The sequence below is a fragment of the Manis pentadactyla genome, chromosome 8 (assembly GCF_030020395.1).
Source record: "Manis pentadactyla isolate mManPen7 chromosome 8, mManPen7.hap1, whole genome shotgun sequence".
Lineage (NCBI taxonomy): Eukaryota > Metazoa > Chordata > Mammalia > Pholidota > Manidae > Manis > Manis pentadactyla.
The window spans coordinates 109,233,755-109,261,510 of NC_080026.1; the positions used below are offsets into that span (position 1 = coordinate 109,233,755).

Below are 27,756 nucleotides of genomic sequence, written 5' to 3' on the forward strand. Positions count from 1 at the left end.
ACACTGTAATTTTCTACTACAAATAATTTTTCTCAGTTTTATGTGTAATACATGATAGTTTGGTTTTAATTGTATTTAATTGTTTCCTGATGAGGTTAAATAATTTTTCAGATTTGCTGTCCATTTGTGTTTCTCTTTATTTGGCATTTTGCGTTCTTTTTTATTTAGCGTGTTTTCCCACTCTGCCCCCTGCCCCCCAAATATCACCCTGTGCTCTGGCAAGTCTCTTTCCAGGCTGCATCTCTGCCTTCACCGTGGGAGTAATATTAATGTCCCACGGAATAACTCAGCATTGTCAAATGCTTGGGAAACAGAATATGTGTCAGAAAAATGCACACTCAGAAAGCCCATGGCTGGCTTGGCCCACCACATTTGTCATTCCTGCAACTGGGATGCCTGAATTCCTCCCAGAGCTGTAAACCTCACATCCCATGCAGACTCTGAACACCATCGCCCTGGGGCCATCAGAGTAGGCTGGCCACCTTACCTAATGACTTAACCAGGTGAGGTTCGTGTACACTTCTGGGTTCTACACAGTTGTGCCTCAGAGGAAATGTTCCTACTGCTTTGGGGAAATAGGCAATCATAAATCAGGTAACAATACAGCACTGACTGACTTATCCTCGTAAGGGTTTTACATTCTGAAGTCAGCAAGGGGCCCACTGCCTGAGCGATGGGCAATTTGCAGGCATCACTTTGGGAAAGCTCAATGCCCCTTGCTTAGCCAGACGGTGTCCTGGGGGCTTGTAGGAGCCAAGGCACCCCACAGGGCAAGGCCAGATCCATCCATCCTGTCTCTTCATCTGGACCAAATGTTACCTTCCAGAGACATGAGACAGAGACAGGAAGTCACCAAACAGTGGGAAGTCCTTCCCCCCTGTGCTGAGACTGCTCTGTTGCCTCTCAAGTTCCTCCTCCACTAGAGGGGGTGTTGCCTGGACAGCAGCTACACCCTGATGGATGGTGAGTCATTCTAGTAGGTGTAGACAAAGGATAAAAGAGTAGCTCTCAGGCCTTGGCTGGGGCCAGTTAGCAATCAAGGCCACAGCTGAACTCAGTGTCCCATAATAAATTATGGTATATCTTTACCAGAGAATATTAGGTAACTATTAAAAATAATGTTTTCAAAGAATTTTTATGACATTGAAAAATGCTCATGACATGAAGTAAAATGAAAGAAGATGTAAAACCCATATCTAGTCTATAGAACATGATTGCAATTATGTAAAAGACTAGCTGGAAATAATGTAATTTATCTGTGTAGGTAAGATTATGTTTGAGTTTTATGTTCTCTCTTATTATATATTTTACATTTCCTACATTATGCATTTGTGACTTTTGTTTACCAAAAAAAAACACCCAATCATTGATATTCTGAAAGGCCAAATCTGATGTGACCTGCCCCAGGCCTGGGAGTTCGCAGGATCCTATTTGTCATTTGCTTCTGCTCTCCTCCGTTAGTGTTAGCAATGCGTGTGCCACGGCACCAGGGGGCCGGGAACAGGGCAGCAGCCTCCCCAGAGGATAAACACGCTCTTACTAAGGATCAGAGCCGGCACCTGCTCTCATCCCTCACGCTTCTTCCTCCCTCCCTTTCCTTCTTTCCTCCTTTCCTTCCTTCCAAAGTTTTGTTCCCCTTGGGCCCTGGGAGGTCTTTTGAAGAGGAAATCTCAGAGCCCACCAAAACCAATTTCAACAAGCTCAAAATGTCAGTTGTACCAAAGCTGAACAGGGGTCAGCTTGGCAGCCCTTCTTATGGACAAAGCTTGGTGGACCCGAAGAGTGCCCTGTTCTGCCTTCTGGTGAGCCGGTTTCCATTCTGGCGCCAGGTCATGAAAAGAACATTGACAAGACTGCCTTCTGCAGAATATAAAAATGACAACAGCATCTTCACCAAGACTAGCAGCAAGACCACCACCATGTACTGAATGCTTATCATGTGCCAGACGCTGGACGAAAACATCACCTATTGTCTTATTGGGTCTTTAAACCAACTCCTTTACAGATGAAAAATACAAGTTTAGTGAGATTAAGTAATGAGGTGGCTATATCTTAATCTGTATTAAGGATAAAATAGTTGCCCCAGGGGACCCTCCCTCCTCTGATGGGGCCCCCTGGACCTCGGTCTTGGCTGCTGGAATTGGAGAAGCTGACTGGGAGAAGAGTATTACAGCAGGGACATTTGTACATATCTTTCTAAGAGGGACAACCCAGCGCACTTTAGAAGAACATAAGTTTATACTGAAAGGCTTTAGTGATATGACAGGTACAGCTCATGGGAAGTAGGAAGTTGAAGACTCTAGTCAGGAATGTGGCCCCCAGCCCTACCCACTTCGCACTCATCTTTGCTGTTTGCCTGACTGGCAGTTTTGATGGCTTGAGATACCAACTAGTGCTCAGGCCCATGGCCGCTGGGGAATCGGATCTTTTCCTACAGTTTGCCAGGAATGTGACAGCAGTAGACTGGGCCTCACCAGCAGTGCCCCAGTCGGCTGGTAGTGGAGGCCCAGCAGTGAGAAAGGGATGCTTGCTGGTCAAATGGATTGTTGTTTGGAGCTGATGTTGTAGGAATACTGAGCATCCCAGATAAGTTTATCCCACCTATTATCATGCAGTCAAATGTAATTATTACTTATTCTAGTAATATATAGAAAAATTGCAAACTATATAGGACATTGTTTTTAAAAAACAAAACCAGTTCATTCATGACGAAATGCGTACAAGGTTAACTAGTACCAAATGTAATTTGTGTATTTCTTCTAAAATAGTGGCTTGAGCTTGAGGACTTGGCTGCCTCAACTCTTATCCTGGGAAGCTGACCCAACGGGAACTTAAAATTTCAAGGGTAGATTCTTCTGCCTGGGTCTCAGTCAGTTTGGGGCCACATGCTCTTGAGGTCCCGGAAGACCACGTGGGCTGCATTGCGTCCAGCCGCTCCCATGACGCCTCCTCCTGGAAGGGAATCTCCCATGAACGCAAGCGGCACTCAGAAGCCCCGCCCCCAGGGCACAGGCAGGGCGGGGCTTGCAGAGGAGCCCGCTGGCAAGCAGATTGGGGACGCGTGCAGGGTGGCGCTCCCCGCGGGCCCCCACCGCAGGACTGTCACAGATTCTGGGCTCCCCGCCAGGCTTCCTGCATCAGAGCTCTGGGGAGGGCGCTGGGCGCACAGTCCAGGCGCCTCCTCTCAATCCGAGAGCCTATGTGCTGGGTGGCAAGCCTCTCAGCACATGAAACTAAAATGCCAGACTAAGGATTTGAGGGGGATGATGTGGAAACACAGACCCTTCTGGGAGGCCAAGGCCCACACAGCTCAGAGAAAGGGTCAGCACGAAACAGCCTCAGTGAGGTCAGGTAGGCTTGGACTAGGCACAGGGAAGAATTTTTCAATTGAGAAATGTAACTCTACTGATCCTTACTGGCCTAAAACATGGAAGGGGAATTTAGGGACAGGGATGTCTCAAAACTCAAAATTGGAATTTAGAGAGATGCCTCTGGGACACATGTCAGACCTCATGAGGAGGAGATGCGAGCCAGCCTGAGGGGGTGGCCAGCTGGCAGCGGCACCCCTGTTTGTTTACCCTGCAAGGAGAATCCTGAATATGGGGGTGGCTTGTTCTCATTGGAGTTCTTGCTCCCCCGCCCTCCGCCTCCTCATTTTTAGTCCTGTTCCCCTGCCTGCCAGCCTCTGATGTCCCGCCAGGCCTCACCACCCACACAGGGGCCGAGGTCACTCACCTGGATGGGCTCCACTTCCGCAGAGATACAGGCCCCGGAGAGGGCAGCAGTAGCTGGAATGCAGGGGCACAGGGCGGGCAAAGTAGAGCTGGTCCAGGGCCATGGCGCAGTGGAATATGTTCTGCGGGAGGCAGGGCCACAGTCACTGGAGTGAGGAGGGGGCGACCTGACCGCCTTTCTGAGTCTCTTCCCCTCCCCTGTCCTCCCAGGAAGGCCCTCCCTCCAGGATGCTTGCTTGGTTCTCATGATGCAGGAAGGGAGGGAGGGAGAATGGGCACACGTCCCAGGGCTGGGGTAAGTCTTCCAGAGGCATTTTTCAGGGAAAAAGAAGGGCGGGGAGCACTGTCAGAGCATGGGGAAACTGAACGGAAAGAAAGGGGGGATTTTAGAGGTTTTGCTGTGGACTATGCATCTCTGTCATTCTGTTTGAAAAATAGAGGAATTTGACTTATTTCAGTTGCTGGCACATGTTTCTTTGGCCAAAACACCCATCTGAAAATGGCCCTGGGGATCCAAGCTGCAGCAGAACCACAATAACGGCAGACGAGGGGCACTGGGACCCAGCTGGGGTCTGCGCCACAGGCCTGGGTCACACGAGCTGAGGAGGGAGGCAGTGTGGGACAAGGGGCAGGCCAGGCCTATGGGCCAGGTCTGGATGAGAAAACAGACATCCACTGGACATCACCACAGGATGTTCTTCCTGTTGACCCTCGACATGTCCCAAACCAAGCTGCCCTCTTCCCTCAAGCCTGCTCCTCTCCCATCTTCCTGCCTCTGTGGACACCACCACCATCCTCTCCTTGGCCTCCAGGCCAGGTTCTTCACATCGACTGCACCCTGCCCTCTGCACGCACCTGTCACCAAGACTTCTCAATTCGGCCCACCCCACGCCTTCCACGTCCACCCGTTCCTTCCCCTTCCCACGGCCCCGCCTACTTTACACCTGGACCATTGTGGTGCAATAAAAATATAATGCGAGCCACATGTGTAATTCTTATTGTCTAGTAGCCACATTAATATTTTAAAACAAACTGGTGAAATTAATGTTAATAATATATTTTATTTAACCCAGTGGATCCAAAACATCATTTTAACATGTGATCAGTAAAAAAATTAATTAATTTTACATTTTCTTCATACTGACTTTGCAGTCTGGTGTACACCTCACACTCGCAGCTCATCTCACTTTGGCCTAGCCACATTTATGTGACCAACAGCCACAGGAAACCAGCGGCTGCTGTGCCAGACCCGGCCTCCTAACTGGTCCCCTGGCCTGCAGGCTCAGTGAGTTTTGATAAATCAGAGAGAAGTCCAAGGAAATGCTGCCTTTAGAGGGCAGCTCCCTCTGAAGAAGCCAGATGGGAGAGGCTGACGGGGCTGCCAGGCAGAAGGACCCTAACCCTGGTACCTCCTCTGCAGGCGCTGTCTCTGCTGTCTGTACCTGCTCACTCCTCCCTCACTGCCCAGATTTGACCCCTTCTCTGTCCCCTTTCCACCATGGTCTCTGCCCCTGTTCTCCCTTCCCAATAAAGGCTGGGAGTGGAGGGGCAAGAAAGCTGATGGCAGGCCAGGGAGTGGGGGTGCAGTGAGAGGAAGGCGATGAGGGGAACCCCCAGATTATACTCACCCCTCCAGGAAGTCCAAAGATTCTCTCCAAATCAGGCGGTGTGAGGATGTCTCTGCCCACCACGGAGGCCTTGAAGCCAGGGGCATAGGCCTCGATGCAGTCGAACACTGGGTACCAAATGGCAGGGAAACAAGATGGTGTTAGGAGGAAAATGAGGAGGTATGACTGTATAACTTGGGAAATTTACCAAAATTCATTAAGCTATACACTTAAATGGGTTTTTATAATCATATGAAAATTATATCTCATTAAGCAAAACCCAAAAACAGTCCACAGGCAAATAAACAATTCATTACAAAGGCACATGGGTCTCAGGCTAGCCCTCTTTCTTGCCTCTTCATTCCAACCCTAAACACAAAGTTACTTTCTTCACCTCATTGCTTGGCTTAAGTTATTTTTTTTTGCTTAGAATGCCCTTTGCTGTCTAGCCAACTCTTGTTCATCCTTTAAAACCCAGTGCGAATGTCCCTTCCTTTGGAAAGCCCTCCTTGCCTGTCTGGCTCACAGCTTCCTCCTTTGGTTCACACAGTACATCTACTGTTAAGATTGGTTCCTATTTGCCTCCCCCCCAGGACTGTGAGCAGCATGGGGGCAGGAACTGTGTCTTTCTGACTTTCTGGCCCAGTGCCTGACCCCAGCAGGCGTTCACTATGTCGGCTCAGCTTCCCTGGGGTGCTTCTCTCCCTCTGGGACAGGCCTTGCAGATGTGAACCCTGAAAGGGCAGTCAGGAGCGGAGCGGTCCATTTGGGCCACATGGCCAGCTGTCCCTCTGGAGATGGGATGGTCTAGCCCTCTTTACCTTTGTCTGCATAAGCGTTTTTCTCCTGCTCATCCCAGACCTTGCCTCCAGCCAGCGTGTAGGGAGTGTACTGAGTGAAGAGGGAGATGACATGGCAGCCGGGGGGAGCCAGGGTGGGGTCCAGCGAGGAAGGGATGCAGAGCTCAATCATAGGCCTGTGACACAGGGAAGGAGAAAGACTCAGGCCTGAAGAAAAGCTGCTGCCCTGAGGGAAGGGGCTGGGCGCCACTCTGAGATGACTGGGGGAAAATGAAGGGCTGGGATGAGTTGGCACCAAGGCCGGCTGACCGTCTCTGTGAGGCCCGGTGTTTGTCTGCCTGCCCAGCTCAGGGACCACTAGGACAGTGCAGACCGCCCCCGAGAGCTCCGTGAGCCCCGGCCCAGCCTCCAGGCCCAGGGTCTCTGGTCCCACCCAGCCCTGCTCTAAATGCAGGGCCTGTCCCCACCACACTACCTGTCCTCGAACCAGGGTCTCAGATGTCTCTGGGGTCCAACAGACAACCCAGATGAGTGATGGGGCCAGGCCTAAGGTGGCAGGTGCTGAGGTAGCCAGATTTCAGCCATGCCTACCCCTGTCTGATTACCTCTTCCTGAGCAGTCCAAGCCAAACAGAGCTGCTGGGGCTGCCTGACACCCAACAGAATCATGAACTGTTTCCTGCCCCTCCCCCTTGTTTACACCACCTTTTCTATAGGGAGCATGTTTTCCCTTTGATCTCCAAATATGACATCCTTCAAGGCCACCAAAATGCCCCTTCTCCCCATATCCTTTACTTGCAAGGTGTCCTCTGAATTTGGATGCCCACTAACATCTCTAAAATAGAGTGTCCAAACCCAAACGCCTAAAATCTGTTCCTTCCCTTCTCTGCTCATCCCTCCACACACCATCTTCCCCACTTCCTGTCCAACAGCACATCCTACCAGCTTCACTTGCAAATACCCAGAATCTGGCCACTTCTCATCACTTCCACTGCCCCAAGCCTGGTCCAAGCCACCATCCTCTCTCCCTTGCATAGCAACCAATTGCAACAGATGCTCTTTTTCTCCATACAGTGGCCAGAGTGGTCCTTCTAAAATACAACTCAGGCTCTACAAAGCTGGGAGTGGTCAACAATGCCCAGTAACATGTAGCAGCTACTGCTCCCTGACCCCACGTCCTACCCTTTACTCCCAGGTTCTCTTTCTCAGCCACTGTGGCCTCATCTCTGTACCTCCAACACAGCAGCACATTCCTGCCTCAGGCCCTTTGCACCGGATGCTCCCTCTGTTTGGATGTTCTTCCTTAGATATCCACGAGACCTGCATTCTCACTTCCTGTGGGTCTCTGCTCAGCATCATGTTCTTGGGGAAGCCTTTCCTGACCTCCTTATAAAGACTAGCAAACCCTCCCCTCCCCTGACCTGCCTTTCTCGATATATATCATCAGTGTGTTGGTTATTTTGTCTCCCACCATAGAAAGTCAGTGATCTGAGGGCAGAGGCAGTGCTGATTTTGCTTGCTACACTGTGTCCTGATCTCTTAACCAATCCTGGCACAGAGTAGCGGCCCCCAAATATTTATAGATAATGGTCTTTGCCCTCTGCCTTTCCCCCAGGGCACTCATCCTCTTTACCTCATGCGATGAATATTTGCATGTCTGTCCTATAATATGCTTTGTGTCTGTTTCATGCTCCTGTCTGATCTACCCTCACTTAGCCCTACCTAATACACAGCCTGGCACAGAATAGGTTTTTTACAAGTGTTGGTGGACAGTTGGTGGTATGGAATGATATATGCTCCTATAATATCCCTGCCTGTTCCCAGAAGGGTGGAGATACAGCTGTGGTGGGAGGTGGGAAATGTTTTAGAAGTTTTATATGAGGGCAGCTTACCAGAAATAAGAATTCACTTAGAAAACAGAATGCAGGACTGGGGTGGGTTGTGTCCTCTGATGAGCTGCTAAATCAGAGAAACTCCTTTTCTCTCCCAGGAAGGACTTTCTCCAGTTCTTCCCAAACGCTGGTGATCTTCTCTCTGCAGTCCTTCGCCCCATCTGCTAACCTGTGGCCAAACACATCCTACTCTTCCCTACCGACGAGGTCCCACCCCTTACCTGCCCCAGCTCACAGACTTCTTGCCTGGGATTCTTTTCCTACCCTTAGAACTTAAGTATGGCCTTAGACGGACCCTAGGTCACTGTGAATGTTGAACACCAGGAGGAAGAGGCAGTCCTGCAGTGTCTGGACCATCACCACCACCCCTTGGCCCATGTGCAAGAATATCCAGGGGATGCAAAGGCCAGGTCTACCCACCTGCGGGAAGGCCAGCCACTCATGGCATCTGTGAAGGCCTGATGGAGGAGGAGCGTGTCTTCACAGTTCAGGTGGATGGAGCACTGGTGATGGGGCAGAGGCTGGCCCCCAGGAGCATTGGGGGCTGCCAGGAAGTTGGGCAGCCTGTCAACAGCCACTGAGGGACACAAGGGGGTGTCAGGGCCCAAAGCCTGGGTCCCCATCCCCCAGGAACTCCTTCTGTACCCATCACCCTGCTCACCCAAGTGGTAGACTGGGAAGAAAAATTATGAAAAAGTGTTTGACCTTTGAGTTGAGGGGTAGGCTGGAGGTCAGGGAATAGAAATAATGGTGTAGATAAGTTTTTCCCAGACTTGGAGATTTCTCACTCCAATAATGTCAAAAGAGCCAGCTCTGCCCTGCTGTGCCCCTTACCATTGATCTTGGTAACAGGTGACTGGGTGTCTAGCTGGGAGATTTTTTCCACGAACTCCTCAGGAAGCCACTCCTGGAAGAAGGTTCCATGCGGCCTGAGGATGCTGAAGCCCCAGGTGGTTGCCTTCTTCCTTTGCTCAGACTGGTCCTCAACCTCTATGGCCAGAAGTCCTCCCCATCCTTCAGAGCTCAGCCAAACCACCTCTTCTGTGAAGGCTTCCTGGACCCCCTTTGGCTCAGCTCTAACCACCTCCTCTGCTCTGCCAGTAGGCCTGCCTATAAATGGCCTGCAGCAACTCCCGCTTTGGATATGGCCAGTGGGCTGCAGGCCTGTTTTCTCCCTTGGTCTGTAAGCTCTTGGAAGCCTTAATTATCTCAGAATTGTTGACAGAATACTTTTGGACAAATGTTTGTTGGATTTATCACTCAGAAAAGTGGTGCCTTGTGCCCAAGAATAGTCCTAAGAATGGCTGGGAGTTCTGTGTTCATATACATATTGTCATGTCATTAGGGGACAGGCAAGGCACAGTCAGTTGCAGAAATTACCCCAAACCCTTGCACCTCCCTGTGCATTCCCCTGTGTAACATGCTTTCACCATGTTCTGGGCTTGGCCAAGAGACAAGGCCAAAGTTAGCACAGGATGCAGACAGGAGCCTGACAAGCGGTTTCATGATTGTGTCTGCTCACTTTTGTCCTCCGTCAGACCCTGAGAACGTGTCTGGACTAGCACGTTGGCAGATGAGAGACACATGGAGCACAGTCAAGTCATCTGGGTCATTCTGGCAGCAATCATCCTGGACGAGCCATAGTCAACCAACCTCTGGGCACGTGTGCGAGGCCAGCCAAGACCAGCAGGGCCTGCTAGTTGCCTCACAGCTGATAGAAGGTGCATGAGCGAGCCCAGGTCAGCCGAACTCAGCCAAGATCAGCTGAATTATCCAGCTCTGTGTGCTGAATCAGGGTTTCTTTTTATATGCGCAAAATTGTGTGGTTGCTTGTTATGCGGTATTAATACGGCAATAGCTAATTGACACAGACAGCAGAATTAGAGTTGGAAGAAATCAGCATAGTAGAAAAGGTGTGGAAATAACTCTGGACTGAAAGCCAGACCTGGATTCTAGCTTTGGCTCTGCTGATGGCCAGCTGCATGGTCTCAGTCACTTCATCTCTCCGGACCTTTCTCCTCACCTATGAGGCTTCTTCCCCATTTGCTACCTGCCTGTTAGGTCAGGGAGAGAAGGACTGGCTCCCCTACATGCAGAAAGACTTCACATTTGTATCTTCAACCCTGACGTAGTCCTGATTCCTCTGAGGCCCTCCGCTTTCCAACCCTCCCTTGGCAGACCTCTTACCTCCACCCCCAGGCCTCACCTGTGGTGTCAGCTTCAAAAAGGTGATCTGTGGAGATGCGTTAGACAGCACCACTTTGCTCCTCACTTCTGAGCCGTCTTGCAGCACGACTCCTTGGACATTCCCTCCACTGCTCACATGCACCTTAGCCACCGTCTAGAGCCCACCGGAATGAGGCCCAGAAACCCCCCAGGAAGAGAATGCAGGTTGGATCTTGGGGGATTTCCTCTGTCTGTGTTGCTCTGAGGCACTCACAGCTTCCTTAGCTGGAAGCCACCCCGCTGTGCTCAGCAGCAACTTGGTAAAGCCTTAGCCCACCCCTCTGATGTAAAGGCTTGGCCCAAATGTGGGTTAGTGGCCAGCAAATTCAAAGAGGTGGTCAGAAGAAATAGGACCTGCTTGACAGCTGCTCAGCCGTTAACAGGTTGCATAACCTTAGTCCCTGGGTCCCGAGCCCCACTTTGTAGCATCAGTAAACGGGGATCTTCTGAATCTGACATTTTGTTCTGTCTTGGGATCACTGCCAATAATCAGGGGGTGGGGGCAGATCATTCACCTTTTCAGTGAAGATGCTTGCTCCATGTGCGGTGGCTGAGCTTGCAATGGCATCAGAGAGGGCACCCATGCCTCCCTGGACGTAGCCCCAGGCCCCCTGCAGGCCCTCCAGGCCGCCCATCACGTGATGAAGCAGCACATACCTGAGGACGATGGTCAGAATCAATGGCGGGAGGTGGGATGAATCTCCCCAGGGTCCTAGGTTTGTGCAGTCCTTCCTGTCTAGCACCTCCCTCCCTCCCCTTCTACGTCCTCTCCACACGCAAATGAGTCTGAGGCAGAGCTTAGTGCCCACGCTCTCCTGAGCCCCAGCCCAAACACCACTACCTCAGATGTCTCCACTCGGATGCTTCCTCGGCAGGTAGGCAGCATAAACCCTTTCCCCTCCCCGACCCATCTGTCCTTCCTTCTTCCCCAACCCGGTGATGGCTCCTTCAGCCTCCAACAGAAAGGGTCAGCCTTGACTCCTACTAGTCCCTCGCCGTCTCCGTCCAGTCAAGCGTTAATCAGGCTGCCTCCTGAAGGGCAATCCAGTCCCCGCTCCCTGCTGCCTCTTCCCTGGCCCCGGCCACTCTCTGCCTTACCAGGCTGCAGGAATGTCCCCCAGTCTGGATCACCTTCCACTCTTTCTTCCTTGCAGACCCCTCCCTGCACAGAACCTAGAGCCCAATCTCAAAACCCAGCTCTGCTCCTGTCATGGCTTTCCTTCCAAGCCCCCACCAGTTCACTGCTGCTCCTGGCTAATGGCCTGGCCCCAAAAGTGGCCTCCGGGGCTACTGTTCCTCGTTAGCCCCCTCCCTCACCAAGCTCCCAGCACAGCCCACACTCCAACCAAAGCAAACCTCTGCTAGTCCCGTGACTGAGCCACATGGCCTGTTCCCAGCTCCCAGCACTTGCCCAGCAGCCTAGGACCCCCTTCCTCCCTCGCCTTCCATTGAGCTAACTACTCCTGTCCTCAGAGTCTCACACGGAACATGTCTGCCCCATGGGGGGCTTCTATGACTGCAGACCACATTGCTTTCTGCTTCCCTTCCCTATCTAGCACTCAGCCCTCCATTATCACTGCTTAATCTACCTCTACCATTAGGATTTCAGCTCCATTCACTACAGCGTCTTCAGCACCTAGCCAGACAAGTGCTCCATCAATATTCATTGGAAGAATTAATGAAGAAACAAATTGCTTAAAGATACATTTCACAAGCTGGGCAGTAGCTCAGCCTCCCAGGGACCCACAGAGAAAAGGACAGGAGGCCCCAGCTGGAAGCCCCAAACGAGCAGGCTGATCACAGAGCTTGCTCAAGGTGTGGCAACTGCTGCCAAACCCCCTTCTCCCTGGTCTTGGAGATTTGGGGGCTGGCTTAATGTGTGTTCCGTTTCCAAGGGTCTCTCATTCTTTGAGAGAAAAGCCAGGTTGACAGCTTCTAGCTGCATCTCTGGTGCACTGGAAGTGGCCCAGCACTTGGCAGCATCCTCTGTCTCAACACACACACACACAGCCCCCTCATTCCTGCTCCTATGAGGGGCTCATTAAGCCAGATCACAGCTACAGGCTTTGCTGTGTCTGACTGCCCCCTCTCGGATCAGGCTGCCAACACCCCCCTCCCCCCTCACAAAGGGAAGGCAGCTTCTCACATGCAGGAAGGTGTCTGTGTGCGCTGTCCTGGAACCCAGAGAAAGGATCAGTGGGAGAGTGAGGGGCTACAGGGCTTCGTGGGAAGAGACAGAAAGAGGAGAGAGAGAGAGAGAACAAGAAGGAGAGTGGGAAGATATTCATGCTGAGATATCATAATAGGAGAGGCTTTTCTTACTGAAGCATTAGGAAATAGCGGCTGAGAAGGGGGATTTAGGGGATCAGACAGCTTGGACTGGAAATCGGCTCTGCCACTGCCGGCTGGGTGACTTAGGGCAAAGACACTTCCCTCCTCTGAACCACAACCCTGGGATTTTGCTTTGAGGGTTAAATGAGTTGTGCATGACGCGCTTGGCCTCCTGCCTGGCTCATGGGGTGAGCTCAGTGACTGACAGCTGTTGTCACCACTCTTGTTGCGGAATTTGCTCTACTCCCGCTGCCCCCACTCACCCGCTCCCCGGAGTGTGAGGACTTGTCAGGGCGCCAATCACAGCATCTGTTGCTAGAGTGGCTTTTAGAGGTTCAGACTCAAACCACTGATCCAGCACCTGGGACAGCCAAAGGGCAGAGGAAGGGCTTAGAGGCCTCAGAAGGAGCAGCCCCTTGCTGCAAGGTCCAGCTTGAGTCTGGGGAGCCCCTCACCTTGGCAATTGGAGCTGTGAGGACCTGGTAATACTGCGGCAGCTGGGCTCCCAGGATGCGGCCTAAAAAGACCCATAACCTAAATTGAGACAGGCAAGAAGGAAATGTTCCTATTTGTAATACCTGTTTCTTTATCTGTAAAATGGGAGTAATATTTCATGCCCCCAAGAGTAATTATGAGGATTAAATGAGATATGTAAGGCATTTGCAATTTCATAGGCACTTAATACATTTTAGCTGTTAAAATTATTTTGGGAAAATTTTTAGCTTATTTTTTATTCTCTTACTTTGACCCTTGTGAGGCCTGGACCAAGGAGGCAGCCAGCCTGGCCACTCCATCCCTCCGACGCTGCCTCAGACTATCTCAGAGAGTAAGTGGGCAGTAAGGCCTGGGGGGCAGAAATTAGGGTCTCTCTGCATTGTAGCCCCAGTGCCTAGCTTAGAGTCTACTGCACAGTGGTTGACCAGTAAATGTTTATTGCATGAAGCTCCTGGGATTGGTAATCTGAGAGGCAATGTCTCCTTGTGGCATTTGTGACAGACGGGCTCCAATCCTTCACCTCTCCCTGTACCCACACCCCTTTGCCATGTAACTGCGGTGCCTCCCACTAGCTGGGCTGACATGTGCTGGTCTCTGATTCTGGACTCATCCATGTGATTTGTTTGGCCAGTGGGATGCTTGCAGATGTGAACTTGAAACTGGCCTGCACATCAGCACTTGCCTTCTGCCATTACTGTAAAGAGGCCATGCTTGGACTGTGACTTCCAAAAGGAGGGTGAGTGAGAGGCCCCTGGAGCAGAGCTGCCCCAGCTACAGACACATGTGTGAGATCAGACCAGATCAGCTGAGCCCAGAAGGGCTTAGCTGAACAGTGCAGATACATGAGAAATAAATGTTTATTTGTATATGCCACTGGAGTTCTGTCATTGTTATGCAGCAATTTTGTGACCACAGCTAACTGATTCAGTATTTTTCTAGAATATAGAAGCTAAATTGGTCTTTAAAAGCTAAAGGAATGGTAGAAAATAATAGCATACTTGGTGAAATTTCCCTTCATACCCATGGCAGACATCACTAACTAATCACAGAATTTTTTCTGGCCAAGTCCAAATTTGGCGTCCTTCCTGTATGCAGACATCTCTTCATACTATCTTGGCCCCTGTCTCTTATTCCGGCCACGGCTATGGTGATGGAAGCTCCATGAAGGCTTCCATCAGATTTACAGTGTAACCTGACAGCATCTTGCCTCAGACCTCTTCATTTCTTCCCTGGGGATTCTGGCACCAAGACAGGATACTTGTGGGAACCCAGTTGACACCCATGGGTGCACAGCTCCAGGTTGGAGTTAATATGCCATGGGGCAGCCTTTGACCAGTGGAGGACAGAACCCAATAAATAAGTGTTTCCCCTTTCTTCTCTTGGGAATGGTCCTCCTGGGCGTTTCCTAGGCCTTCTCAGAGGTAGGATCCAGCACCTTGTGCCCCACAGTGGTGGCCAGCACAGTAGCAGAGCCTGGTAGTGACTCTCCTCTTTCCAGTTTTCCTCCTCCTTTCCCTGGGATCAGCCTTCAGAAGGAGCTACTTGAACATAAGTCTTTGTCTAAGGCTCTATTTTGAGGGGGGGTGTGTCATGCTGAGATTTCACTGAAGTGCCCCAGGTGGCCCCTATTACTTGATGGCAGTCGGCAGGCTGCCTTGGAGGTTCAGGCTTACATCCACGCACTGAGAAAAGGGGCTCCTCTCCACGAAGGTCACTCATCGTGCCTGGACGCCTGCACTTTGGACTTACCTGCCTGCAGCAGGGGTTTGAGGGTGGAGAATGACTTGAGCCTTTGCAGCAGGGAGCCCCTCTGGAAGGCTTCCACATCCACAGGGGCTGCGTCCAGCAGAGGGTCAATGGCTGATGCCAAGCGATTCATGAATGCTTCATATTTGGGAAAGGCCTGGAAGAGAACCCAAAGTCAAGGTCCCATTGCCTAGAATCCCACAAGGATATTGCCCCGTTCTCTGCCCTGCATGCTGCCCCCATGTGGCCAGCTGCCCCTCAGCTGAGCCTTGATGGCCTCAAGCTCAGACCTCAGGCCTCATGGCTTGGCTTTGCTATGCTGAGTCCTAGGGCTGTGCTGACGTCAACACTAGGGGAGGTCAGAGAGATCCTGAACAGTGGGAAAGCCACTGGGGTGGTAGCAGCAACAGGCGGCTCATTCTGGCCAGGAACAGTCCTCAGCCACAGAAGACTGGCAAGTATCCTAGGATGTGGTCTCAGTGATAAGCCAAAGCCACTTAAAACTTTCTTTTCTCTGTGTCCTGTCTTTCCATGAACTACTGGCAAAATAAGCTCTCTTCTCCTGCACTCCAGCATGCTGACTGTTCTGTCCTGGTCTGTACATCTCCCACGTCCTCTCATCGCAGCAGGAGTAGAAGCCTGCATCCCTCCCACCAGCAGCTGGGGCGGGATCCACTTCTTCAGCCTGGTTATGGTGCCACCCTTCCTTCCCCAGATGGGTCACAGGAGCCGGATGTGTGCGTGGCCACCCGAGGCCCTCTCTTGATTCTCAGCCTGGAGCTTTTAATTTTTGGTTCATCTATACTTGTGGATATGCCCATGGGATTTTAGTTAAATGTTACATAAGGAAAAGTTCTGTGTTGAAGGACACGTGAGATGTCTTGATAAAAATGCAGAAAGCTTTCTCTTTCACAGGCCTTCATTTAATATGACAATGTGCCAAGACAACACCAGAATTGGGCCCCCTTACTTTCCAACTGGGATGTGTCCTCTGCCTTCTGCTCCTGTGGTCACTAGCATGCAAGGTCACAGCCACTGACCTATGGGCCCAGGGGCCCAGCCTTGTTCCTAATGTTCTCTAATGCATCTGAGATGGGCAGGATTCAGAGGAGAAGGTGTAGGTAGTGGTCCCCAATTCGCTGCACCAAAGAATCCCTTGAGGAGCCCCTCAAAAAGCAAAGCTCCCCAGGTGAGAAGTTAATGCTATGCCTTCAGCTTGGTACAAAAAATGGCCAAAGGATCTTTCTATATCTGCTAACCAATCACACCAGGCCCATTACATTATTCCATGACTCCTCTACACAAAGCTTCCCAGTGAATTCTTTATAAAGCAATCCCAAGAAAAATATGTGCATTTTCCATCATATGTATGTACCTCCTTTCACCAGACCTGCGTGCCATCAAGGATAATTTCTTGCCGTGGGCTGCCAGAGGATTGATGTCAAATTAAATGAATACTTATTACAACTGTCTTGTGCCATATTCCTGATCTGATTCATTCCATCCTCAATTATCTCTGATCCTCCCTCATCCTTCTTTTTGGCTTCCATGTGCTGTAACACTGACACCCACTTGGAGTTCTGTCCGAAAGCAGGAGAGGTAGAAAGTGCACACAGTGTAAGTGTGCACCAGTGGGTTCCCTTCTGAAATTCAGCAGGTAGAGACCACCTGAGCAGTGGCCTCCCCCTGCACACACACACAGGTTCCACCTGAGCAGTGGCCTCCCACTGCACACACACAGGTTCTACCTGAGCAGTGGCCTCCCACTGCACACACACAGGTTCTACCTGAGCAGTGGCCTCCCCCTGCACACACACACAGGTTCCACCTGAGCAGTGGCCTCCCACTGCACACACACAGGTTCTACCTGAGCAGTGGCCTCTCCCTGCACACACACAGGTTCCACCTGAGCAGTGGCCTCCCCCTGCACACACACACAGGTTCCACCTGAGCAGTGGCCTCCCACTGCACACACACAGGTTCTACCTGAGCAGTGGCCTCCCACTGCACACACACAGGTTCTACCTGAGCAGTGGCCTCTCCCTGCACACACACAGGTTCCACCTGAGCAGTGGCCTCCCACTGCACACACACAGGTTTGAGGGTCTCCAGGGTCCTCTGGTCTTAATCACTGTCCTCCATCCCCTTCTCTTCACAGTGCCTGGCATCAAAGGCTAGCACAGACTGGAGCCCTGCCAGGGCAGGAGGGAGTCTGTCCAAGCCCCTGTGGCCTTTGGAAAACATGCCCTAGCACAACTCCAACCAGGCCCCATTCCACTCAAGAGCCGACCCCAGGCTGGTGAGGGACGAGGGCCACTGCTGGTTACTCGCCTACCTGGGCATCCTCCTGCGAGAACTGGGCAATCTGCTTCTGGTTTTCTGCCATGTCTGTGCCCAGGAGAAGGGACCTGGGCAGCCTGCTCCCTGTGCCTTCTTCCAGCATGGGGGTGAAGGAGTAGGGGTTTCGGAGATGAATCCTCAGCCCATGTTTCTGCAGAACACAGACAGCACAACAATAGTTAAGGGATTGGTGGCCTCTGCCCCGACCCTTTTCAGATTGTGTTTGTGACCATTTAGGTACCTGCATACAGGTTCCCAGAGCATGTGGTCCTGGTTCCTACTTTTTAATATAAGTGTATAAAAATCCCTCTTGCCCAGGCCCCCTATGGCGGACCACAGCACTGCCTGCCACATGATGCCACCCCACGCCATGCCACATCACACTACATCACCCCACACCAGGGCACACGTGCTAGACCACCTGTCCTACACCTCACCACACCAGGCCACACACCTTGGTACCCTGAGCCAGGGACTGTCCTAGGGTCTACAGTGATCACCTCACGACAACTCGGTATCATCCTCACTGCACAAATGCAACAGGAGACTCAAAGAAGTGAACCAACTTGTCCAGGTTCACAATGGGAAGCAGATATGGCAAAACCACATCTTTGTGACTCCAAAGCCCTGGCTCTCAGCACTAGTCTCCAACTGCCCCCACTTCAGAAATAAATAATTAAAATTTAGAAAGACACAATAAGGCAATGGTTATGTGAAATCCATACTTACAAGGTAGATAAATTATTCACATAAAAAAATTTTATTTACTTTGCAGACTCATTTACTTCAGGGTCACTTTATATGGAAGTTCCCTTGATGCATTTAAAATATGATTTGATTTACAAATATTTGACTAGGACACAGAAATTTCCTAGAGCACATCCACATCTTCAAAGGAGGAACAGACAAAACAAGAGGAGCCTGTGTTACCCCCCAAATAAGATTTACTGCTCTCACTAGAGACTTCTTTGTTCTTAAACCACTTTATTAAGATATGATTGACATGCAAAAAACTGTACCTATTTCATGTAGGCACCTTGAAGAATTTGGCCTCTGGAGATGTCCTTCCCCAGATCCCTGGCCCACCCCCTCACCAGTCTGAGGACCCTGCTCACACGCCGCCTGAAAGCGAGGCCTCCCCGACCACCCCAGCACTCCCTGCCCTCACTTGCTTTATTTTTCTCAGAAGCACCTTTCACCACCTGGCTAATTACATTCTTAGATTCCCACAATCCTCCCAGGTAGAATGTAAGCTCTGTGAGCTCCAGGGCATGGTCTCTTTCGCTCAGGGCTATATTCCCAGCATCTACACACAGCGCAGCTGGTACCTACTCTGTCCACTGAATAAATGAGGGTTGTGTTGCAGACAAGGTACAACTTCAGAGGACAGATGCAAGATCTGTGAGTGGAAGTTTTAGGAAAGCATGAGGAAACCAAAACAGATCTTTCCAACAATTACAGCTGAAGTTTCCCCAAACCAGAGACACTCCAGAAGACAGGATTGCCACAGGTTGAGCTTTCTACTGAGGTGAATGCAAACACCGCTAGGCATAGGATTAGCACACAAACTAACCAGTACAATAGCCTTAGGAGGTCGGCACTTTCACCACCGGCATCTTATGGATGAGGAAGATGAGGCAGCACAAGACTAAGGCATTCAGCTGATGAACGCTAGGGCTCAGACCCAAAACTGGCCAGAGCCTGCAATCTCAACCCCGTGCTGGGACCACCCTGGCTGGCAGAGCTGCAGGGAGAGCTCCTGCAGCGGCAGGCATAGCCCAAGAATAGGGAGGAGTCGGTTAGACCCAGTTCACATTCTCTGTCATTTCCATGGTAGGAACTTAATCTCCCTGCACCTCAGTTCTTTCATCACAAAATGCAGACACTAACAGTTCTTGTCTCATAGGTGAAGATCAGTTAATAGAGCATTAAAGCTTACAGCCCAACATGTGACACAGGTAAAATAAATGGTCCTTATTGTTTGGGAATAGAGTATTCTTAGAAAGACTTTAGTTGCCCTCTTAGAGATCCCCTCCAGGTTGTCAATGTCCTGTTAAAATAAGGTGCTCAATTTCCAGCTGAGGGTAGTCTGTGCATCATGCAGCAAGACTGTCTGCTCCCTTGATTTGAGTACCATACACCTATTAATGAAGCCCAAGGTCAGAGGTCAAATTACATACTCAATTCACTTGGGAGTGTCTAGTTAAAGGGACCCTATGACAATTCCATTTTCAAATCAGTAACTTTTTTTGTAAAGAGAATAATCTTTGAAAGTTTCTACTCTGTGATCCTGAATTTTCATAAGTTAGATTTTTTCAGAAGGAAGGTCTACCCACACACCTCCACCCCTGCACCTGCCATATATATAATGGCTGCATTTGCAAATTGCCTTCAGCTATGATCTGGTATGGACTGAGGATCACAGACCTATTCCAAAGCCTTGGCCAGATTTCACCCAGTCCTGGCTGGTACAAATGCTCTCTCTCTCCCTGCCCTGCTCTCTCTCAGGGCCTCAAAGAATAATTTCTTTAATGGGCAAAAGTGGCTGAATGTCCTGTTAATTTCCGGCTTTCCACTTATAGCAAAGTTGGGGCTAAAGTGCATGCAGCTTCTTGTACAGATGGCATAGATGACCCTCTCCCTGAGTGGCGGGTGACAGAGGCACCAAACAGGTAGAAGCCAAATGGGCTCCAGGAACATGGTGACTGAGTTAACAAAGAGGCGGTGAGGTGTGAAAGGAACCTGCAAGGGTCGGGGCAGAACTGGGCGAGCCTGCGGATCAATGTTCAGCTGACTAAGAGGACCAAGTCAGGGCAGCCTGGGAGCTCTCAAGACCCATCAAGGCAGCACAGGGCTCAGAAGAGGTGAAAGTCCCCGGGGTTCAACTTCCTGCTCAGGCCACCAAGAATGGTACCAGGAGCTAAAGCTTAATGAGGACAGAAATTGGGCTCCCATCCTGAGGCAGTTTTGCCAGGTAAGATTCTGGTAAGTGACGCGGCAGAGCAGAGCTGGGGACCCTGGCCCAAGCTAAGGCACCAGTCAGTGCTGCGTGTGAGAACACGGCCTGTTGTTGACAAGGCTTATTCTTTAGAAGAGCTCTGATTTTTACGTGAAGTTTCCTGATTTTTAAGACACTGAGTGCTAGGCAAACCCATCCGTGGGAATGCGCCAAGCAGGCCGTGCAGGGCAGACGGCCCTCAGACGGAAAAGAGACCTCAGGGGCAGGGAATCACCGTGGGCACAGGACAGAGGGCTGTCGCCCCTGCTCGGGAAGATGGAACTAAGCCCCACTCGCTTCAGGTCATGGGGACTCTACCTTCAGCTCCAGATCGGTGTAAATCTGCGGCCGCAGCAGGCTGAGGAGGTAGGACGCGCGGGAGAACTTGAACCCTGCAACAGAATCAGATGAAGATAGTCACCAGCATCACCAGTGGTCGCCCCTGCCACCCCCGGCCCCCACCTCTCAGGGCTCACCCGGGGTGATCTCCTCCGTGACAGCCGCACCCCCGATCATGTGGCGTCTCTCGAAGACTGCTGTGTTCACCCCCAGTCTCTGCAGGTATGCCGCCTGGGGGCACACAGGGCCCCCCCATTCCTGTTGGTTCAAGCTCTTCCCATCTCTGGGAATGCCATTCCTCTTGCTTCCTCCATAAATTCCTACTGAGATGTCTTCTAAGATGCCTCATGACTGCTACTGTCTCTACTTTCCAGCTGTAGGTGATTTTCCCTCCCGCAAGGCCCAGGTGTCTCTGTAAACTCATACTGCCCTCTGCCTGCCCAGGCCTGCCTGGGATGCGCACCTCCTCCGGGTGGGGGGCAAGCCTCCTCCCGCCTCACCAGCCCCGAGAGGCAGCACAGAAGCCCGCCTCATGACTGCCGAGCCAGGCCACTCGGGTTCCACTCCTCTCTCTCTCTCCCTCTGCTGGGGCGGCCTCAGTACCCATTGCATCTGGCTTCTGTTCCTTCATGGGCAGCATGTGCCGCCCGCTGGGGCTCATGATCATTATGCCCATTTGCCTGCTTCACAGGGCTGCTGTGGGAGCTCCCTGAGCTGGTCCCTCAAAGGGGCTCACCCCAGTCCCTGGCAAATGGATGGGGTCAATAAGTGAGGCTGTGATCAGAGCACAGCTTCATTTGGGGGAACAAATGCTGCTAGGGTCTTTGTTAGTCTTTCTCTAGCACTTAGTGGGAAATCAATAAATATTTGTTGATCAAACTAGTCCTGTGTCTACAGACCTAAAATACTGCTGCTACCCACCATAGCAGGGACAGTGTAGGTCAGAAGTCAGATTTTTTTAAAGTTCACTTGCCGACTCCTCCGTGCCCAGCACTGAGTGAATCACCTCATTCCATCCACCCCAGCACCCCACAGGTAGGCACTGGGATTCTCCCCACTTCATGGCCACTTCATGGCCGAGGAAACTGAGGCTCCGTGAGGTTACTAGCTCACCTCAGGCTCACTGAGCTAATGAGCAGAGGTGCTGGGACTTGAACCCAGACTGTCTGGAGCTCTGACACACCCTAGCGAGAAGGAAAAAGGAGGAGCCCGACGTTTAGACGCTGGCTGGGCCCTGGGAGGTGAGCTGTGTGACTCTCCGGCTCCACGTAAGGGGGCCCACACAGCAACCTCAGACAGGCAGTCTGCGGCCTTCAGGAAAGGAGGCGGATCAAGCCCACTTCATAATTTTGTCTGAGCACAAAAGCAGGTCTCTGGGCCGCCCACAGAATGCCGATGGCCCCTCTCTCGGCCCAAAGGAGGGGCGGCTCCTTCAGCATCTGCTAGTCCTTGTGCTACTCCCCTCCCTGCAGGTGAGATTGATGGCGATGCCTCCCAGGGCTGTTCCTGCACCCTGCCAGCATCCCATCCAGCCCAAACCCCTCGTTCCTTACCCTCCCCCAAAGCACCCACCCAGAGCCCAATCCTAGGCTAGGCGCTCCCTAACACCCTCTGACTGAGGCCGCACAGTTCAGCAGGGCGTGCGCTCTCCCCGGGTCCCCACCGCTCCATTAGGGTTGGGGTGTGCCTGGGTGTGCCTGGGGCTTTGGCTGATGGGCAGTGACACCAGCCTCTCTCAGGCCGGGAACCTCCAATAATAAGTCGCCGTTTGTGTGAGGCAGGCCGCTGAATCACAGCGTCTGTTTGCTTCAAGACAGCTCTGGGAAGGTGGGCTCGCTGCCTCTTTGCATCTTCCCCGTGGCTCAGGGAGCCTGAGCGACTCACTTTCAGCTTCCCAGACAGAAAGTAGCAGAGCTGGCTGATGAACTCAGTTTATGTTAATATAAAATCAATGTTTTAAATTACTGATCAGCTGAATTACATAATGACTCCTGTAAAATGTTCAAGTAAAACTGGTTATGTCGAGGAAGGTATTAAGATTTAACACAAGTCTCGCAGCTTCACGCTCCCCCAGAGCTAAGTCCCCCTGTACTGATTCTCTGGAGCTGCCACTGCTCCAGGAAGATGGTCTGTGTTGGTCTTGTGGCCTGAACACCCTCTAGCACACCAAGGCCCCACAGGGGTACATGGACTCAGGCTGGGGAGGCACGGCCTTAGGGTAACCCTGGCCCAGCTTAGCTTGGGACCTAGGAGCCAGCTGTGTTAGCCTCTGCTGGACTGGCTTCCTGTCTCAGGACCACATAGCTGCTGGCTACTCTGGTGGGCACATGGCCTAGACCTAGCTGGGGAGCACAGGGCTCTGGACACAAGGATGCCCGTCATCTGGAGTCAGAGGGCCCCGCCCAGCCCCAGGGACCCAATCCCCAGGCTCCAGCATGTACACTTCCCCACCTTTTCATCGTCTCACTTCTGAAAGCTCCCTGACTCCCAAGGTCATGGGGAAGCCCACATGCATGGAGGAGAGGAGAGGAGAGGGAGCCCGGGTATCCTCCTTGACTGCTGCAGGGCCCCTTCGACTCCCCACTGGTCGGCACCAGGGAGAGGAGACTAGCCTGCCTTTCCTTCTCTCCCGGGGGCCTCATCCTGTGGCTTCCTTATACTCCTGCCGAGAGCCACACACCACAGGGGCCAGTGAAGTGGGCAGAGCAGAGGTACTCACAGCCACCAGCCCGTTGTGTCCTGCAATGAGACGGGGAAAGGGGAGGAAGGCAGCAGTGACCAGCAGGCAGACAGACACGTTCCTCGAGGGGTGTAGTCACTCATCCCTGTCACCATGCCCAGGAAGATCCTGGAGAGGTAGCAGAAACTGGGGGGACACCCCCCAACCTGTACCTGGATGTTGGAGCAGCATCTAGCTTGATGCCATAAGACATCCTGTCTGTGGGGAGTCAGAAAACCCTGGTTCTTGCCCTGACTTAAAAGAAGTCCAGTGTCACCCTGGCTTGGCCAGTGGCTCCCTGCTGAGGAGGGGCAAGGAGAGATCCAGTCAGATGACAGCAACTCCATGAGGCCTCGCACTGCTGGGCTTCCTTTCCTCACAATAGTGCCCCAGGAGGCTTTCCACACATAGGTTTGTCTTTGTCGCCTGTGCTCTCAATAATATAAAGGCTCCCAAGATGAAAGAGGAAGCATTCAAAATGAAGTGATTAGGCACAGCTTTGAAGTGTGCTCGAATAAGTAGGTGTGCTTCAGGGATGCCCGCTGACTGAGCAAAGTTCTCTCTCCTATAAAGTTTCTTTCTGAAAATTTTAGGAGGGCTGCCCTGGGTCAGGAGCCCTGAACTTGGCTTGGGATCCCATGTTCCACACCAGCTTTGAGAAGCTTCAGGGTCACCTGAGAACTCATGTAAATGCCGATCCCAGCCTCCTCCCCAGAGCCTCCCAGCAGACTGGGGGGCAGGGAGCTGGAACGGATTTCTCCCAAGCGCCCGGGTCAGTCGGATGCAGGTGGTCTCAGACCCGCTGGCCCAGCACCCAGGCCCTTGGGCTGCGACTGCCTCCTCTTCCCTTACTCTCAGGACAAAACGCAGCTGCTGATGGAGAATCCCTGTTGGGGAGAGAACAGGCGTGGCTGTTCTTGGGAGGGGGCACAGGCCTTGTCTGGAACACTTGGCACATTTCTCCTCAGTGACAGAGGGTCACTGAATCTTTAAAGTTTCAATAGATGCCTATGTTCTCTGAGAACCAATCTGACCCCAGTGTTGACTCAGGTAAAATGCTCAACCATTAATTTGACAAACATCCATACATAGGAGGCAGCAATGACCCACCTGAGGGATTTCTTCATGGCTGAGCTGATTTTGTTTTACATTTCCCACACAGAGGCTCCCAGAATTTTAGAGGATATTGAGCCAACTTCTCATCAAGGAATCTCTAAAACGGAGTTTGTCAAACCTCTTTGACCATGATCCACAGGAAGAAATGCATTTTACATTGTGACATGGCACCCGCCCCCCATAAGTGTATTTCACAGAAATGTTTCACGAACTCATATTAGCTCATCATATGATATGTATTTGATTGTATTTCAACATATTTGATTATAACATTTAAAAATACATATGTAATATTTAATATAGTCAATAATACTTGACTATTTCATTTTAAGAAATGATGGTTGATATGCTATTTTTACATACTTTTGAAAATTTTGAGAAAGTTTCAAAAATATGCTGGTCATGACTTGTGAACAGATTGCAACCTGCAGTTTGAAAAGCCATGCTCCCAAATACGTACAACAAATTAAAGGCAGACAGTCCTGGGTTCGTCCTGGCTTCTCAGAGAGTCATTTTAGCCTGTCCTGAGCTTCAGGCTTCTGCATATGTAAAGCAGCGAGGATACTGGACCTTGCAGTGTTGGAGAAGAGTAACCAATATATGTAAAGCATCTGACCCTTAGCAGACCCTCAATAAATGATAGCTATTTGTCTTTAAATTAGTGATGATCATAAATCTTGGAAAACCAATAAAGGCTTCCTGGCAACTGGATCCAGTTCAATAATCACACATAAGCCCACAAATGCACAGACTTCAAATGACAAAGGTCAAGGTTCCAAGAGCCCAGGACCCTCCTCCCTCCACCCTTCCTCCCTCCTGCCCCTACCCTCCCTCCTGACTGAGCCCTCCTGTGGCTTCTGGTGATCTCCCCTTTGCCCTTCACGGGGTCTTAAGCTGCATGCTCAGCTAATCTCCGGGCCTGACTCCAGGAATCTGTAAGCAGGCACTCAGGGCTCTTCAGAGAAGCTGCTCTGACCTCAGGTTCTCAAATGTGTGGACAGTAGCCACCTGCATCAGACCCAGAGAATTGGTTAGATGTACTGACTTCCTCAGAGTCCTAATCCCAAGTACAGGAACTGCATTTTAACAAGCTCCTTGGGTTATTCTGAGGCATAGTTAGTTAAATGACTACATCAGGATCATCTTAAGGTGGCTCTGGTACCGGTGTGACTTCAGGGAGCAGAGATAATCCTTATCTCAGAAGTTGCCCCACAGTTACTTGCTCAGGCCCTAAAGGCCTTTAAATCAGGCTTCCTGTTAAGCTTAGCAATTAAAGAAACAGTATCAAGGAAAAACACACCTGAGAATAGCATATTTGTGAGCTATTGGCTCAGGCATCTGGTGACCTCGTTCACCGTCCTGCCAGGAGACCGCAAGGATGGGCTGTCACCAAGGGCAGCAAAAAGGTGGAGGGGAGTGAGTCCATTCCCCGAGCCCATCAGGTGAGGCTGGAGCTGGCTTTCTTGAGCCCAGGAAGTTTGTAGGATGGTTGTCAAACTCAGCCGTTGTTAAAAATTAAATTACAGAAATTTACAATGAAATACATTATATTAAAAACAAAGGTAATGAATACTCAGAACTTGTCACTTCCTAATGTCTTACTATTATCTATGGTATTGTGGTTATTTATCTCTCTGTGTCCATATAAGCAGCCATACTATACAACAGCGTACTGCTGCGTCTCTCCCCCAAATTCACATTCATCGACATGCTGGTGACTTGAAAAACGTGGGAATTGTACACCATGGACATCAGCAAACATTACTCATCAGGGGCTTGATTTAATATTTGTGGATTGTTAAACTTAAGAAAGTGATGGAGAAAATAATGCAGATTACACCTAACAGCATGTTGTGTCTGTAGCTGTTGTGTCATGCATAGCACAAAACACTGAAGAAATATTCTTCCAGTAATCAAAAAATATTATCTGGTTGAGCAAAGTCATTCCCAGCATTGAAGAAGTGAAGTTTGGACACAAAGTCTTGTTGCTTCTCTTATTTCACTTCTGATCTATTCTTTAAATGAAAATATCAAACAACATTCCTTTCTGAACTACCCTCACATCAACTGCAACCAAACGTTTACTGCTGAGTTTGGCAAAAACCACAGAAATTTGGTGAGATTCAGTTGGCTACTTACCTGGAATTTAGAGTATTGTGTATTTTATTTGTAAAATTGTGCACTACGCTTTTTATTTCAGTATTTATAATAAACTTACATACATATATATGTGCACATTTTCCCCTGGAGAGGAGGCCATTAAACGCTTACTGGCACACAACTGCTCTGAGTATGTGCAAACTGAAGAATGCCAGAGCAGAATTCCATGAACATCTTTTTGCAGCCCTGTTATTGTCTCTCTGTGTAAACGCAGCTGGAGATAGGTCACACCGAAATTGTGGGCCTTTCATGAGTGTGAATCCAAGGCTGTGGGAAAGGCAATGTGAGCCTGGCAGCACTGCCTGACCCGATCACCCAGTAGAACGGGCTTTGCAGCCTGGGGGGTCAGAGTGCAGCAGGCCCGCTGTGGTGGCTCTAACAGGAGCCCCGGATGGGCGAGGCAATGGTGGGCAGTCAGCCTCTGCGCATGTGCACTAGGATCTCCGCCACCCACTTCTATTTTTCCTTTAGTGGGGAAGTGGTGGTGGCCAGAAGTCAGGCACTTGGGGTGGCTAGATGTCACGGGTCTGTTGTCCCGGGGCTCTTTATTTCCAACCTGTATGCACCATGCTTTCTTAGACTGTGGTGGCAACTCACAAACTGTATGGGAGACACATGAAAACCCCTGAGCTCACCTGGTCCTCCTCAGTCATTCTAGAAGAAAAGACCCAAGCCCAGAGAGGGCAAGAACCTGCCACAGATCACACAGCAAGTCCATAGCAGAGCCAGTCCCAGGATCCGGGTGCCTGCTCACAGACCAGGGGGCTTTCCACCCCAGCCTCTGGCCCCGACTCCTGGCTAGCTTGTGCTCGGGTAAGAGGCAGGGGTGGGTCTGGAGAAGGGCCCCCCTCACCTTTCAGCTCTAGCTCAGCCTGCTTTACCTGCTCCTATCACCACTGCATCGTACGCGGGCTTCAGGCGTCCCCTGGCTTCCCAGTGTGCTCGCCTCCAAGCAGGGAAGGGAAGGGCTCCCATGGCCCTGCTGAGACCTCGGCCACTTGCAGCCATTTCTGCTCGGTACTAGGTCAGGATTTGCTTGCAATCAGCTTTTAGTACTGCCCCAGGCAGGGGGAGGAGCAGGGAGAAAGCAGGAAGTGGAGGAGGAGCTGCAGGCCAGCTGCAGTACTTGGCCCTGGGCCACGACTAAACAGAGGCCACAGAGCTGCCTGCCAGGGAGTCCACACAGGGCAGTGTGGAGTGTGCCCTGTTCACTGGGCACAAGCCGTGCTGCCTCCAGGCCTCAGTAATCACCGT

General features: G+C 51.1%; 1 protein-coding gene across 5 annotated transcripts; it reads right to left on the bottom strand.

Annotated features, from left to right (window-relative positions):
- Positions 1-2,219: 2,219 nt before the first annotated feature.
- On the bottom strand, positions 2,220-27,540 carry PYROXD2 (pyridine nucleotide-disulphide oxidoreductase domain 2). 5 transcript variants are annotated; one of them, XM_036886444.2, is made up of 16 exons: positions 27,384-27,540; positions 23,227-23,246; positions 20,645-20,738; positions 20,487-20,560; positions 17,166-17,321; positions 14,834-14,987; positions 13,045-13,106; positions 12,853-12,950; positions 10,774-10,915; positions 10,239-10,373; positions 8,867-8,939; positions 8,453-8,609; positions 6,163-6,317; positions 5,363-5,469; positions 3,736-3,856; positions 2,220-2,952 (listed from the first exon to the last, which is right to left on the bottom strand). In XM_036886444.2, the coding sequence occupies exons 1-16, from the start codon at positions 27,508-27,510 to the stop codon at positions 2,867-2,869; spliced, it is 1,761 nt and encodes a 586-aa protein (XP_036742339.2). In that variant the 5' UTR covers positions 27,511-27,540; the 3' UTR covers positions 2,220-2,866. The 5 variants fall into 5 exon arrangements, with proteins under 5 accessions (XP_036742339.2, XP_057362186.1, XP_057362184.1 ...); XM_057506203.1 differs by having other exon boundaries at positions 27,356-27,525; XM_057506201.1 differs by lacking the exon at positions 27,384-27,540 and adding an exon at positions 25,643-27,335.
- Between the last annotated feature and the right edge of the window lie 216 nt (positions 27,541-27,756).